This window comes from Lissotriton vulgaris, chromosome 6 (genome assembly GCF_964263255.1).
Source record: "Lissotriton vulgaris chromosome 6, aLisVul1.2, whole genome shotgun sequence".
NCBI classification, from domain to species: domain Eukaryota; kingdom Metazoa; phylum Chordata; class Amphibia; order Caudata; family Salamandridae; genus Lissotriton; species Lissotriton vulgaris.
In genome coordinates, this window is record NC_141694.1 from 8,291,939 (window position 1) to 8,308,244 (window position 16,306).

Below are 16,306 nucleotides of genomic sequence, written 5' to 3' on the forward strand. Positions count from 1 at the left end.
CTAGGTTTGGGGGTATAGGGGTATTTTTAGGGTTCAGGGCTAGGTTTGGGTTTTGGGGTGCAGGGGTATTTTTAGGGTTCAGGGCTAGGTTTGGCTTTTGGGGTACAGGTGTATTTTAGGGTTCAGGGGTAGGTTTGGGGGTACAGGAGTTTTAGGGTTCAGGGGTAGGTTTGGGGTACAGGGGTATTTTTAGGATTCAGGTGTAGGTTTGGGGGTACAAGGGTATTTTAAGGGTTCAGGGCTAGGTTTGGGGTACAGTGGTATTTTAGGGTTCAGGGGTAGGTTTGGGTTTTGGGGTACAGTGGTATTTTAGGGTTCAGGGGTAGGTTTGGGTTTTGGGGTACAGTGGTATTTTAGGGGTTACGTTTGGGTTTTGGGGTACAGGGGTATTTTTAGTGTTTAGGGATAGGTTTGGGGGTACAGGGTATATTTATAGGGTTAAGATGGGTTAGTGTTTAAGGGTGTTGGGGTATTTAAAGGAGTAAGGGTGGGTTATGATTATGGGGTGCAGGGGTATTTAAAGGGAGCAGGGTGGGATTAGCACACGATATGAGACATGGCATGAAGGGCGGACCGTACCACATGCCCCCAGCGTTTGTCACGCCCCCAGCACACGCCCACAGCACAACGCAGACACGCCCACAAGGGACTACTTTGCTGGCACGGTTCTTTTACCTTTTAAATGTATATGGTGGGCGTCTGCATAGCCTATGTCCTTCTGCTGAAACTACCCTTTCCAACGCTGTCTTGGGTGTTGTGATTGGTGCTGTGGTTCCTGAGATTACCCGCCTCAAAGGTTTAGGCTCTCTCTTTATTATATTAGTATGGATATTCAGGCACCAGAATCAATCCAATCTGATCAGTACGTTTTACAAGAGAGATACTTTAAAAAAGTCGATAGTACACTTTTCAGAGGCTGCATACGCGTAGAGTATAGCGACTTATGAGACCAATATCCTGGACTTAAGGTGAGTGTGGGTCCAAGGCAGCACCAGCAGGTCACCTCTAGCTGCACCAGGGCGGCTAGGTGCAGTGTTGCACTACAGCATCTGGTACCCAATGGTAGTCCGTGGGGACTTGTCTGTGTAAAGAGGCTGCAGGTTTGGACTGGAGGACCAGTCAGGCTAAACCAACAGTGGGTTCAAGTCTTGTGATGCTAGGGGTCATGGGGACACCGGTGATCCTCTTCTCCTCGGGCTGGGGGGGCCAGGTGCATAGGGTCTTTGAGAAGTTGAGTTTCTTCGTCCAAGAGCACTCCCAGTTGAAGGGGCTGCAGGCGGTGTCAGAGTTCACTGTCTTCTGAGGGCTTGGGTGCCATGCTTACACTGTTGGCCCACTTCGACTGGGAGACTCGGTGCAGTGGTGCTTGGCGGTGTCATATTTTGGCTGGTCCGGAGTTCTCATGGTTCTTCTTGGTTGGCTGCAAGATGCAGGAGAGCATTTCCTCTGCTCAACGGGACTCCTAGTTCTTTGCTGAAGGCGGGCAGTCCTCCCAGACTGGGGGAGGCACCACAGCTAGCAGGACGAGATGACTTTGGTGCAATTCAACTGGAAAATACTGGATTTAGGGCAGTGTAGTGTAGTAGCCAATGGGCTACTGACCCCTGGGATCACGATGCACCCTACATGAACACTTCCTGTGGGAAGTGGGCATAACCGTGTCTCAGAGTTCCCAAGTTTGCCATCACCAAGGTGGCCATCTCTGAAAAATCATATCCACTTCAGGTAGCCCACCTTAGATGTGGCATTAGCCTGAAGGTGGATACAACTACATACCTATCTAATTTTCCCGTCTGTCCAAGTGCCAAAGCGCTCTGTACAAAAGGGGTGTGGCATCCTCTCCTGTGAGGGTAGCCAGATTTGCATACCAAAGGCGGCGGTCTCTTTGAAGCCAATCTGCAGTTCATCCTTTGGGGGCGGGTGAATGCACTCCTTGCCCGAGCAGGTTTTGTTTATGACCTCTGGAGAGCAGAGGCCCTCACCCTTGGGGGGGTCAGAAACTCGTATCTGGTGGTAGGCTGGCAAAAACCAGTCAGCACGTCAGTAGCTGGTAGGTTTTCAGTGGGCCGCTCTAAGGTGTCCTCTGGGCGTACATATTGATATACCCAGCACTGGCATGTATGTGGACTTATTAATTAATTGATACCAGACATCACGATCTTCAGTGAAGCCATCATGTTTCTGGGGAACTCGTTTTCTCCATTGCCCAGCACATGCTTCAAAGTGGCTTCCCTGGTCACTTGCACTGGCAGTAATAGAACTGACCAGCACAGGGGTATGTCTGCTCAGGCCTCCCGTATTAAGCACACTGCCTTAGGGCTGTAAGGCCTGCTGTAGGGGTGACTTACAAATATTCCATACAGTGTCTGCAGGCAAGACATGTGCAATGTCGTGTTCTCACTTTTGTCTGCACCAAAACACGCAGCCTGCAATCTGCATAAGTTTGAAGAGGGGTTTCTTAAGGTGGCACAATTTATGCTGCAGCCCTTAGGGGGCTCTCTTTATCACCTCATGCCATAGGTACCTGGGGTACCATTTGCTACAGACTTACAGAGGGTGCTAGAGGTATTGCCAATTGGGGAAAATAATTGTACAGTTTTGGGAAAGAGCTCTGGCACTGGGGACCTGGTTAGCAGGAACCCAGTACACTTCTAGTCGAAATCACATCAATTAGCAGGCAGAAAGTGGGGGTGGCCTTGTTAAAAAGGGGCACTTTCCTTTATCGGGCTCAAGTCACCCTAGTTACTCCGGAATGGGCCAGTAGAGTGTAGTGTCTGGAAACGTATGGCCCTGAGCATTTATCCTCCAGTCACGTTGTTGTGATCTTGGCAGCCACATAGCTTTCAACAAAGTGCATGTTGGGCACTTGTTGCAGTCCAACCTGTTGGATATACGGTTTTGTTTCGTCTTTAGCCCAGCACAATCCTGCTATGGGCACTGTGAAAGGTTACTTGTTGGCCCTCTCTGCCCTTTTACTTTTGCTGGAGCAGCCGTTCTTCAAATCACCTGTGGTGATGCGCTTAAAGGTTTGCATCACTTGTTTCCACCACAGCCCTTTGTGATGCCACGTTGGGACTTGAATCTGATTTTTATTTTGGCATGGGTACTCCTTTTGAACTGATGCAGTGTTGCCCATTGCACCACCTCACCTGAAGTCGGTCTTTGTAATTGCGGTAACGTTAGCATGCTGAGTGAGTGAAGTCCAGGCCCTCTCAGACCAGCCCCCTTCTAGCACGCGTTGATCCTTACACACGGGTGTTCAGGACTCAAGAAGTCGAGCTCTGTCCTGCCGAAGGTAACGAGGCCTTTGCACCATGGTCAAGCCATCACTTCTGATCTGTGCTTCACTTCATCCCTTCAGCATAACCTATGTTTAACAAAAACGTCTGAAATTCACCGAAAAAGCCAGTGTTAAAGTGCAGTTATGGTTACAAAAAAAACCAAAAAAACAAACAAATTCTGAAGTTCTAGCTCTGTAAACTAACATTTACTTCTATCATGCACTGCTTGTGACCGCACATATTGCATCACATTTGTGATGTGTTACGGGTTGATGTGTAAAAGTGTTTTTACAGCAGTTCATACAGTATCATCATAGACGGGTCATTCGTTGTGTAATTGGTGCATCATTAGTTGCGTCAGTAGTTTAGGCTCGACACTTACTGAAGTCATTATGTGAAGGTGAGAGAGAAGGGTCATGGCACCATCCACCGAGGTCTTGAATGGTGTCATTATGTAATTTAATGTTAAGAGTGATGTCCTGCGTAAGCAGTGCATGTGGGGGGCACAAATTATTATTATTATTAAGTATAATTGATGCATTTTAGTGGTTTTTAGGTTTTGTAATCATAACTGCACTTTAACTCTTTTTCTGAGATTTTTTAAAACCTAAATTAGTGTTATAAACAAAGCTAACCATACCTTCACTTTATCCTTTGTTTTTTTCACTGAAGGTGTGTTGGTATTCTCTTATGATGAAAGATAATGTCTAGCAGAACAAAAGGTCAGACTGCTTCTACTGCAACAAAGGGGGTTTTGATACCCTTCTGTCTTTCAAGGGAGGAGAACATTTGGTTTGAAACAAAAGCAAACCACTCTTTCTGACTCCAGTCATTAAATGGCAGGTTTGCAGGTGTGTGAAGCTAGAGGAGCACATTAAAGGGAAGTAACATCTAGAAACGCGAGATTCGAGAATATACAATTCAACATTCTTCACCGAGCCTACCTCACACCAGACAAACTACAACAATACTACCAAGATACACCGTTTATTTGCCCGCGATGCAGCATGCCTGTGGCACACTTTAAGCACATGTTCTGGGATTGCCCCTCCCTTCGCCAATACTGGACCACAATACATCAGACCCTTCCCACGTTAGTTAACCTACCACAAAAAGAATCCTGGGAGGTCTGCGCATTGGGAACCTACAACAGGAAAAAATCTGAGAAGCTGCAGTGGAAGTTCGCCTCCTTTGCCCTTCTACTGGCAAAGCGAGCCATTGCTATGCACTGTAGGGCCCCCTCGGGCCCCCCAGAAGCAGCCTGGATAAGTGCAGTAAACAAATGGGGGGCGGCAGAGGAGGAGCTTTTGCGCGATGAGGAAGTACGGGGCATGCGAAGGAACCCCATCTCTCTAGAGTGGGCACAACTACTCATCCAATTCAAACATGAAACGACCCCAGAAGTCGTACCAGATCCATCTCCCCCACACACCCAGGCCTCCCCGCGACACCCCACATAGATACCAGACACCCGAGCCCCCCGCGCACAAGTCGGAGCGGATCGACTATAGACCCCGCTCGCGGATTAGAGGCGCTGACCCTGGCGAGGGCCCCCCGAACCCCCCCCCCCCACTGTCCATTTAACTGTCGGGGGACCTAGCACCCCCTGCGCACAGCGCCCGCTGACCCCGGCTGGCGTGCCACACACGTCCAGCACCACATGCTATACTAGGAAAAGTTTCCCCCACGGTTCTATGTTTTTCTTCAAATTGCAAGCCGGCACATTTCCCTCACCAGCATCCATCATGGGATTACATGTTTATGACTAAACACATGGGGACAACACTCACATACGCCTTTGACACAGAATTTCACGGACAAGGAGGCGTGGGCCCTAGCCGATTGCACTTAGACCTCCATTTTACATACTAACGGACCCATTCATTGCTGCAAAGTCAGGCGAGGTTATGGCTACCTGTCACAAGAAGATCGCTACATGTACTTCTATTTTTGTCTTGCTATGTAACCCTCTATGTGTGTAATAATGTATAATCACTTTCTGCCTTACCCCCCTCCTGGGGGGCGTGATATGTGAAACCTCAACAAAAAAATTTGAAGCAAAAAATAAAGGGAAGTAACATTTGTTTATGAACATTTGAAGGTTTAAGCATCCTGACCTTCCTCCACCGGAAGTGAGAAGTGTAGAGGCAGTTTAGCAAGAATGGCTTTTGACCATTATGTCCGGTGACAATAAATGTGCTAATGCACCCCTTGAGGGGCAGTTCACCTTCTGGAATTCTTAGAGCGCACTGTCCGTTTTGGTTATGTGCATCTACTGTGCCTTTGGGCACCATTACCTGGTTCATGTTTCGTCTTGTGCCAAGGCTTGGAAAGAGGTTTCCTTTCTTAGACGAGTGTATTGGGTAGTGTTGATTGGCTGCTTTTATTTGGATGTATAAATCTGAGACTGTTTATCTTATACTTGTGTTTTGTTCACATTTGTTTTGAACAATGAAAATTGCTACGTTGTAGACTACCCCTAATCATGGTTGTGTTTTGTCCTGGTTATCGATAGTTATTATAGGCTGTACATGTGTGCCCAACTGAAGTGGTTTCTAGATTTAGGGAAGGCTTTTCCAAGGGAAGATGCACGACGTGTGCCCATACTGGCCAACTCGCATTAAACCTGCCGTCGGGTTCTAGAAAAGATGCTGCGTTTTGAGTTTTAGTGAAGAGCCATATAAGGGGGATCTGCTCCTAGTGTCCAGACTCAAGCAGGGGTAGCAACTAAGACCGCATTTATTCTTTTGTGTACCCATAATCTCTCTGTTATGAGGACGCCTGTATTCAGAGCTCTCCCTTTCATAGAGGTAAAGGGAGCATAGATCGTCTTGTCCGTTGCCAAAGGGGAAGGGAAATGTTAGCTAGTGCTCGGACTTCTGCCTTTCACGATATTGCATGTATTCTGCTCCTGTTCATCTTGTGATTTTGAGACCGGCCAGATGAACAGGGTGCTTGGGTAACTCCTGATATACAAGATAGCCCAGCACACTTTTCTACATGAAATAAGACAATGAAATGATAATCAAAGAACACAATTGTTTCAAAGATGAGTCGGCGTATAATCTAGAACTTGTCTTCCTACACACTATCAGCCCTGAAGAAGTCCCTGGATGGGACGAAACGCGTTGGCGGTTTCAAAAGTGTTTTAACATGGAATGAATAAAGATTTCATCTGAATACAACGTCGACTCATCTTTGAAACAATTGTTTTCTTTGATTATCATATCATTGTCTTATTTCATGTAGAAAAGTGTGCTGGGCTATCTTGTATATTTGGTCCTGTGTAAGCCGGTCTTGACCTGATTTACATTTTTTGGGGGTATAGGGAATTGTGCCTCCAGCCCGTGTTTGCACCTTTTCATTCTAACTAAAGAAATAATTTTGGGACTTGTGCAGGCACTTATGCTTTGATTCCCTCTTCTGTGCTTTTTGCTTGGGTAACTCCTGCCTTTTACTTCTTGCGGGTATCTGGTGAGGATCATACAAGATCTATTGATGACCAATTTGGGCTTTTGAATTTCTGTAGAGGGCTTTTTGCTCCTTTAGTTAGTGGCTAAATTCTGAGTGTTAACTGGAAACATTGACGCTTAGAAAGTATTTGTTTCTCTGTAAAATGTGCCAGCCCAGGCTTTGTGTTCTTGCTTTCCTAGTGTTGTCGAGCCCTTGATTTGTGCCTCGATACAGCTGCTCAATGCTAATGCTTCATGGTGCTTTCTCTCATTAGGTGGCAGAAAGGGCGCTCTACTACTGGAACAACGAGTACATCATGAGTCTCATCAGTGATAATGCGGCCCGGATACTACCCATCATGTTCCCAGCGCTCTACAAGAACTCCAAGAGTCACTGGAACAAGTATGTACTTTTTTTTCTTTTGTCTGTTGTCATGGACACAAACTCCAGCTCTCCCTGCCCAGTAGTCGCATTGATCCAGAACGTAACAAAGGAAAATGCTGGTTCTCCTGTCTCCGCTTCCGAGGGGCGCACACAAGTCTGCTTACATTTTTTATTTTTCTTGCAATGTTGCATTTTCCAATGTAGGAGAAGAAACTAGACTTCTTGTAATATTCTTACCATGATCTCGTCTGTAATATTCATAAGTGCTAGCACTCCCGTATTGTAGGGGTCTTGTCTACTTAGTCGGGCCGATCGTTACACCTAGTGGCAAGGGCAGAAACTGCCTGTCAAAACTGTTAACATTAGAGCTTGTTGTAGTTGGTAACCGCTTTTCCCACAGCATATACTCTTCCCTTTTGTTTGCCAACCGGTGTAGACGCTAACTAGGGTTTTTGCACGTCCATCCTGGAATGAAAGGGCTCAGTCACACACTTTGATGTGTTCGAGGCATGTGGGCTGCTGAATTCATATCTGTGCATAGTCCGCCACCTAGTGTTGGGTCCGGATGATTGCACATTGTTGTCCTGGAAGAGTCTTCGAAGTATCACGAGATAGGTGGCTCCTCCCCTGGACTACAGTGCGCATGGGCATCGCCTCCATCCCCAGATTGTTTTTTTCCGCCATAGGGTTCGGATGTGTTTTCGGTTCCCTCCTTCGGAACCGATAGTTGTTCGATTTCACTTGAGACCAAAAGGTCTTTAGGCTGGGCGTCGGTATAGTTGCGTTCGGGTTCTCTTACTGACTCTCAGCTCCTATCTCCTACTGCCCTTCCACGTGCTTCGACGCGGTCGGGCCTACACTACCGCATTTGCGATGGAGCGGACTCCATTCAAGAAGTGTCCGCTATGTCACTCGAAATATTCGCACCTCGACGTGCACCCTGTGTGCAACACATGCTTGTCACCGGATCACCGTGAAGACACCTGCATGGCGTGTTCAAAGTTTAGGAGTAAGAAAACTTTGAAGATTCGCCGGGCTAATCGACTCCAGGCACGGTTGTCGGCTTCGGCACCCCCACCTGATGACATCTTTCAGGAATCGATCGAGGAGGAGGCCGGCGTACAAGGGTCGGACTCTGGCCCCGCGTCCGAGGAAGAGGCCTACGACGCGGACGAGGAGGCCTGCGACGAAGTCTCCGGTGAGGTAGGGGACGACGAACTGATTTGTGCCGCGATGGGAGATAGCTCCGAGGAGGAGCATCCCCAAACGGACTCCGGGGTTTCCCCCCGTTATACGGCCCAGGTCGAGGGATCGCCTTCGGGCCTTACCCGAGATCTTACTATAAGTCCTACGTCCCCGCCTCCGGGCCCGGTCACGGACATTTCTGGCAAGAAAACGAAAGTGAAGCCAACCGGTTCCGCACCCTTGGATGCGAAAACGAAACCGAAACTGGCGTTGGTGAAGAAGGTTCTGGAGGCGTCAACTTCCACGAAACCCAAAATGGCCGACTCGAAGAGCCACGCCAAGATGGCCGACCACAAAAGACGCGCCAAAATGGCCGACCCGAAGTCTTCTGGGTCGGCACCGAAGGTGAAGACTTCCGACGCGGCTGCGTCGGCACCGAGAGGGGTTGCGGACCCGAAGACGGCTTCGAAGAAGCGTCACGCTGACGGTGCGACAGGCCAGGGGGCGTCGGCACCGAAGGAGAGGCCTGCCGACGACCGGGCTCTCGGAGGCGAAGAGTCGCTCGAGACGGTTCAGCCCTCGGCATCCCTTACTAAGAAGGTGGGAGAATCCTTGAAGCGGATCCAACAGTCCACTGTGGTTCCCAGCCAGGACACTGTCGTGCCTAGGCCCACGCCGAAGCCTGCCAAGGAACAAACGTCCATCCGTTTTACCCTTCCTCCCAAGTCGGCGCCGAAGGCCTTCGCGCTTAAGCAGGGCGGACATTCTCAGGAAGTATTGACGCCGAAAGCTGCCTTGGTGGTATCGAAGCTTCGGCTCCAACCCCTCGCGGTGGAGGAACGTCGAGAGGTGATGATCGACGCCAACACCGGAAAATTGTCGCTCCTCAAACGAAAGATTACGTCGGAGCCGCCGTTGGAACCTTTTAGGATTCCACTTAAGAGCAAAAAGTACTCTGCGGACTCTTCGGCTCTGATGGAACCTCTGTCTCCGCAAGCCATGGAACGCTCGCCGGCCCATTCCCCAGTGCCTGAGGTGGACGAGGAGAATGACGAGTACACCTATCCTGCGTACTCGGATCCGGACGAGGTGCAGGTGCCCTGGACGGCAGGAGGCGACACCGACGACCTGCAGGCAGGTCAGGACACTCATCTTTTCGCCACGAAGACGTCCCCGACGGAGGACTCGGCGGCGTTTAATGCATTAATAGAGAGAGCTGCAGCGAACCATGACGTCGAACTGCACTCAGACCCTGTGGATGCGGACTTCTTGGTCGACACCTTCTCGGTAGCCGAAAAGCAAGTCAAGACGCTACCTATGCTCAAAGGGGTGCTGAAGCATGCACAGGAGGTATTCAGGGAGCCCACCCGGGCGCGGGTGGTCAATCCTCGAATCGACAGGAAGTATAAGGCGGCGCCCACGGATCCCACGTATATTAAGGGACATTTGCCATTGGACTCCCTGGTGGTGTCCAACGCTCGGAAGAGGGCGAATTCGCAGACTACTGGTGATGCTCCTCCCCCAGACAAAGAGTCGAAGATCTTTGAGGCATCAGGCAAACGCATTGCTGCACAGGCAGCAAACATCTGGAGGATCTCTAACACTCAAGCCCTGCTTGCACGTTATGATAGGGCCCATTATGACACATTAGAGGCCATCCTGCAACATTTGCCTGACCAATACAAGGAGGCGGGGGAGATGCTCATTCAGGAGGGTAAACTCATTACTAATGCATCCATCAAATGTGCCCTAGATGTAGCAGACACTGCCTCCAGGGCTATCAATACAAGCGTGTTACTCAGACGCCATGCCTGGCTTCGAATTTCTGGGTTCAAGCCCGACATACAAACCACATTACTGGGTCAGACGGTGAATCCTGACCATCTGTTCGGCCCTGAGGTGGATGCCTCCCTAGAAAAAATGAAGAAAGATACCGAAACTGCCAAATCTATGGGGGCTTTACAAAGTCAGCAGTTTCGGGGTGGTTCTTTTCGCCGCTCCAATTCAAGAGGCACCTCAAGAGGCCAGGCACCCCAGACCACGCAGTACTACAAGGGTAACACCCAGTCCTCGTATAACAACAACAAGGGCAGGGGTGGTTACAGAGGCAATAACATCAAGGGCAGAGGACGTGGAAACAACGCCTCCAGGTCCACCGCCTCCAACAAGCAGTGACGTCTTGTCACTTCCCCCCGATCACACAACACCTGTCGGGGGGAGACTACAGCAGTTCCTGCCGGCGTGGAGGTCCATCACCACGGACAGGTGGGTGAGGTCTCTTATCCAGTACGGGTACTGTCTAGAACTTACGTCCATTCCACCGGACATACCGCCAAGAGGCCGTGCTATGTCCGACGAGCACTTGACCTTGTTGCAGCAAGAAGTACTAATCATGCTGCAAAAAGGGGCGATAGAGCTCGTTCCATTGCAAGAACGGGGAACAGGGGTTTACTCCCTGTATTTTCTAATCCCCAAAAAGGACGGATCACTCAGGCCGATCCTGGACCTCAGGCCCCTGAACTGGTACATCTACTCAGAGCACTTCCATATGCTCACATTGCAGCAGGTGCTTCCCCTGCTTCAACAGGGGGACTTCCTAGCAACGCTGGATCTGAAGGATGCATATTTCCATATTCCCCTGCATCCTTCACACAGGAAGTATCTCAGATTCAAGATCTTGGACCAGCATTACCAGTTCAGAGTCCTGCCGTTCGGGGTCACCACGGCACCGAGAGTTTTCACCAAATGCCTAGCGACTGTAGCAGCGCATCTCCGTCGCCAGCACGTCCATGTCTTCCCATACCTAGACGACTGGCTGATTCAGGCAAAGACGGAACAGCAGTGCGTAGACCACGTGTCACGTACCATTCACCTCCTGCACGATCTGGGATTCTCTCTGAACTACCCAAAGTCCCATCTCCAGCCCGCCCACGTGCGGCAGTATCTGGGCGCGACGATCAACACTCTGGCGGCCACTGCGCAGCCGAGTTCAGTGAGAATCGCCGGTATCCAGGCGCTGATCCAACGATTCAGACCCCAGACCTCGCTTCCAGCGAGGGTGTTCATGCAGTTGATAGGCATGATGGCCTCCTGCATCTCCATTGTCCCGCACGCGAGACTACATATGCGTCCGCTTCAGGAGTGCCTGGCACGTCAGTGGACTCAGGCTCATGGGCAACTGACAGACCTAGTGTTGGTGAGCGGTCGGGCGTACAACTCTCTGCATTGGTGGAATCCACAAAACCTTTGCAAGGGCCGACCATTCCAAGAGCCTGTCCCACAGATCATCCTGACAACGGACGCCTCTCTCCAGGGATGGGGAGCGCATGTACTCCATTACACAGTGCAGGGACTATGGACACTTCAACAAAGGAAGATGCACATCAATGTGTTGGAACTGATGGCAATCTTCATGGCCTTAAAGGCGTTCAAAGTACATCTGTGCAACAAGGTCGTGTTGATCCGGACGGACAACATGACGGCCATGTACTACATACAGAAACAAGGGGGAACACACTCTCCACAGCTGTCTCATCTGGCTCAGAGCATGTGGAAGTGGGCCATTCAGAGGAACATCTTCCTCATGGCAGAACATCTCCCAGGCAAGGACAACCAGATGGCGGATCTGCTCAGCAGACACAGCCATCAGATGCACGAGTGGGAGTTACATCCATCAGTACTCCAACCGTACTTCCAAAGGTGGGGTCATCCAGAGATAGACCTGTTCGCCACAAAGGAGAACGCAAAATGCCAAAGCTTCGCCGCCAGGTTCCCACACCCCCAGTCACAGGCCAATGCGATGTGGATGAACTGGTCAGGCAGATTTGCGTACGCTTTTCCCCCAGCACCTCTGATACCGCTGGTGGCACGCAAGCTCAGGCAACACTCGATGACGCTCATCCTGGTTGCTCCAACGTGGGCTCGCCAACCATGGTACACCACGTTTCTGGAACTCTCCGTGGTACCGCATCAACGGCTTCATCTCACTCCCAGCCTTTTGACGCAGAGCCATGGCGACATTCAGCACCCAGATCCGCAACAGCTCAACCTGGCGATCTGGCTCCTGAGGTCCTAGAGTTTGGCTACCTCAATCTTCCTCCCGACTGCATGGACATCATTCGGGAGGCGAGAAAGCCCACTACTAGAGCTTGTTATGCGGCTAAATGGAAGAGGTTTGTCGTCTACTGCGTGGAGCACAGCATTGACCCGCTAGACGCTTCCATTCAAAACATCATATGCTACCTCTTTCACCTGTACCGGTGTAATCTTGCCTACTCTTCCATCCGCATTCACCTGTCGGCTATGGCAGCATACCTCCAAAATAGGCAACACCTGTCACTCTTTAAGGTCCCTGCTATCAAGGCTTTTCTGGAAGGACTCAAAAGAGTCATTCCACCAAGGACTCCACCAGCTCCGGAATGGAACCTCAATGTGGTTCTTACAAGGCTGATGGGTCCTCCCTTTGAGCCACTACACTCTTGCGAGCTGCAGTTTTTGACCTGGAAGGTGGCGTTCTTGGTAGCAATCACATCGCTACGGAGGGTGAGCGAACTGCAGGCGCTCACCATCCAAGAACCTTTCTTCCAGGTACATGCCAACAGGGTGGTGCTCCGCACTAACCCTAAGTTCTTACCCAAAGTGGTCTCGCAGTTTCACATAAACCAAACAATTGAATTGCCGGTGTTCTTCCAAAACGCAGAGACGCTGGCGGAGCGGATGCTCCACACACTTGATGTGAAAAGAGCCTTGATGTATTATGTGGACAGGACAAAAGATTTCCGCAAAACCAAACAACTCTTTGTTGCTTTTGCCACACAACACAAGGGAAATGCAATCTCCAAAGCAGGAATAGCTAGATGGATAGTAAAGTGCATTCAGATATGCTACGCTAAAGCTAAGCGCACTCTCACTATCCCACCGAGGGCCCACTCCACTAGGAAGCTGGGGGCCTCTATGGCGTTCTTGGGTAACATTCCCTTAGAAGACATCTGTAGAGCAGCCACATGGTCTACCACTCATACTTTCACCAGGCACTACTGTGTAGACGTGCATTCAAAACAACAGGCAGCTGTTGGTCAGGCTGTTCTAAAAACGCTTTTTCAGACTGCTGCAGCTGGCACGGGCGGCCGCCGCTAATGGAGGGACTGCTATGTATTCTATGCACAGATATGAATTCAGCAGCCCACATGCCTCGAACTGCAAATGCTACTTACCAGTATGCATCTGTTCTTGGCATGTAGGGCTGCTGACATTCATATCGCCCACCCTCCTCCCCGGCGCCTGTAGCAGCTGCAGTATGTATTCATATACACACATATGCTCATAGCATGGTCATCACTCACTTCTTCACTCCATCTCTGCCTATGGCTAAAAACAATCTGGGGATGGAGGCGATGCCCATGCGCACTGTAGTCCAGGGGAGGAGCCACCTATCTCGTGATACTTCGAAGACTCTTCCAGGACAACAATGTGCAATCATCCGGACCCAACACTAGGTGGCGGACTATGCACAGATATGAATGTCAGCAGCCCTACATGCCAAGAACAGATGCATACTGGTAAGTAGCATTTGCATTCTAGCAGTTCACTGCATCTTCTCCTCTGGCTCTTAATGCACTAAGAAGAGGTAATTCACATGTGTAGCGCCGAGACACTCTTGAGTAGCTGCTCGCTCTAGAAGTGCCCTGCATTCATTCATTCATTCATTCATTCAAGTGCCAGTAGCAGTTTGCCACACCTGATCTGCATTCCCAGGTGGGGTCCTGAGCCCCCCTGTGCTTAGATTCACTTGAGACCAGAATTTTCAGTGGACTGCTGTTACTTCAGCAAAATGATGATCAATTCCTCTAAGAATTGTTCATCGTGATTTTAAAGACGTTTTTGAGGTAAACACAAAGGCTTGGAAAGTAGGCTAGGTACCAAGCTACCCACTGCGTGCAGAGATTCCATTCTGTTTCTTGCTCTGATCCTATACCAGAGCAGGGAGCACCCCAGAAAATTGATGATGGAAAGGTTGGTGGCTTGCTTCCTCCTCATTATACTGATGACAACTTGTACCTTAGCTTCCAAAACGCCAGTGGTCCGACGCCTCTTCTGAAACAAAGCTTGACTTCCCACACCTCCTACCGATAAAACTGCTCACGGGCCGCCACTGCCCAAAAGCTATGGTGTGCACCGAAATTCAGACTCGGATGCCTCCACGTCATCCAAATCTGATTCTGCACTGACAAGTTGGACTGTCGGTTTGGTACCGAAACCTAAAGGCCATGCTACTGACGCCAAAATCTAAAAATCTGCCGGCACCAAGATGCTACACTTTCAGACCGAAAACTCCACCAGAGCCTATTCTCGAAACCATGCAGGAATGGCTCGATCCGAGGCTGAAGATTTTACAAATTCAGCCCGGAACTAAGAAGATTATCCTTTAACCTGTAAGTCCTCAACCTTCAAAGAGACAATTTTATTTCAATAGACTATTGAGGCTCCAATTCCTAAAAAGAAAAAACAGGACTTTGCCACTTGCCCTTTACACATTCCTCTTCCTACCTCTCTGTTAGACCTGGCACCATTGGCGTGGGTCTCCCTTCTATTTTTTTCTGTTGCCTCATGTATTTTTGCTGGTGTTAGATGCTAGTGTCCAGTGCCACAGTGCAAGTGCTCCCTATTGTAAATTGATGTATGGATTAGTGGTTCCATGTTTGGCTATTTTGGTTTACTTGTCAGACCCTAGTACAGTGCACTGAGTAGGCCCATGGTGTGTAAATCCAAATGCTGCTAGTGGGCTTGTAGCACTGGTTGTGCCACCCACAGAAGCAGCCTTGTAAAATGTGTCTAAGGTCTGCTATTGCAGAGCCTGCATGCAGTCTGGTACGGTCATGCTGACTGGGCAAGTGCACCCACTTGCCAGTCCCTAAACCTTCCCTTTTCTTCATGTCACCCCTATGATAGGCCCACGGGCAGGGGGCATTATGAGTATACGGTAGGACAAGCCCTGATGTGTGTGGTATGTCCTAATAGTCAATTACAGCCATTTTCGTTTTTCACTGTTGCAAGGCTACCTGTTCTCCATAGGCCAGAATGGGCTGTTAGCATTGTTACATTTTATAATCCTAACAGGCTCAGAGAACATGGTAGAAATTAGAGTTTAGTATGCCTGAATTCAGAATAATAAAACACATCTTTTAGTAAAGTTTATTTTAATATTCTGTGTTTGCAAATACCACTTTTAGAAAGTAGGTATTTGCTTGTCTAACCATTCAAACTTGCCTCTGCTAGGTTGTGTATTCCTATGACTAGTTCTGTGAGTGACAGGGCTGGGGAATTCCATGAGACCAGCTGAGTCACCCAGTGGTGAATAGAGAAATCCGCATCTAGATGGGAGGGAGGAGCGCACCTGAACTTTGAATAGGGCTGTGCCTGCCTTCCACAATGCTGGCTCCACCCCCTGTGGTGCGTCTGATGTCTGTAACCTGCACACTGAAAGAAGAGAAGGAGTCCTGTCAACAAAGTGCTCCAGGACTCTACTTGCCTTCCACACTGCTGGCTCCACCTCCTGTGGGGCGTCTGATGTTTCTGCCCTGCACTGTGAAAGGAAAGGAGAGGTCTGGTAAACAGAGTGCCTCAGAACTGGTTTCAACTGGGCAAAGGCCCCTCTCCCCTCAGAGAACAAAGGATTTTGGGGTATAAATATTGGGACCCTGCTTCCAAGAAATTAGATCACTTTTGGACTACAAGAAGAAACCTTTACTGAGAAGAGCAAACTGAGGAGAGACTATTCCCAAGCTGGAGTGCTGCTTGGGGGATTGGCCTGCAGTGGTTGCCTTACTGCCAAAGGAAGGAGAAAAGAACTTTGTGTACTTTGCTTTCAACTTGTGAAGGATCTCCAAGGATTTGAAAAATAACTTGCCTCTTGTTGAAGTCTCAGGGACAACAGACTTCACTCCCCAGAGTTCTTGTGGAAGTGCCTGCTGCTATTTTGGGCCTTCTGAGGAACTGCGTGTCGC

General features: G+C 49.6%; 1 protein-coding gene across 3 annotated transcripts in view; it reads left to right on the top strand.

The window, feature by feature from the left end:
• The window catches only part of PPP2R5D (protein phosphatase 2 regulatory subunit B'delta), a 273,958-nt gene that overhangs the window by 183,275 nt on the left and 74,377 nt on the right, over positions 1-16,306 (top strand). For all 3 annotated transcript variants that reach the window (XM_086925820.1, XM_086925821.1, XM_086925822.1), the window contains one exon: positions 7,009-7,136. In XM_086925820.1, the coding sequence (XP_086781946.1) occupies positions 7,009-7,136 (128 nt within the window). The remainder of the gene's footprint in view (positions 1-7,008; positions 7,137-16,306) is intronic.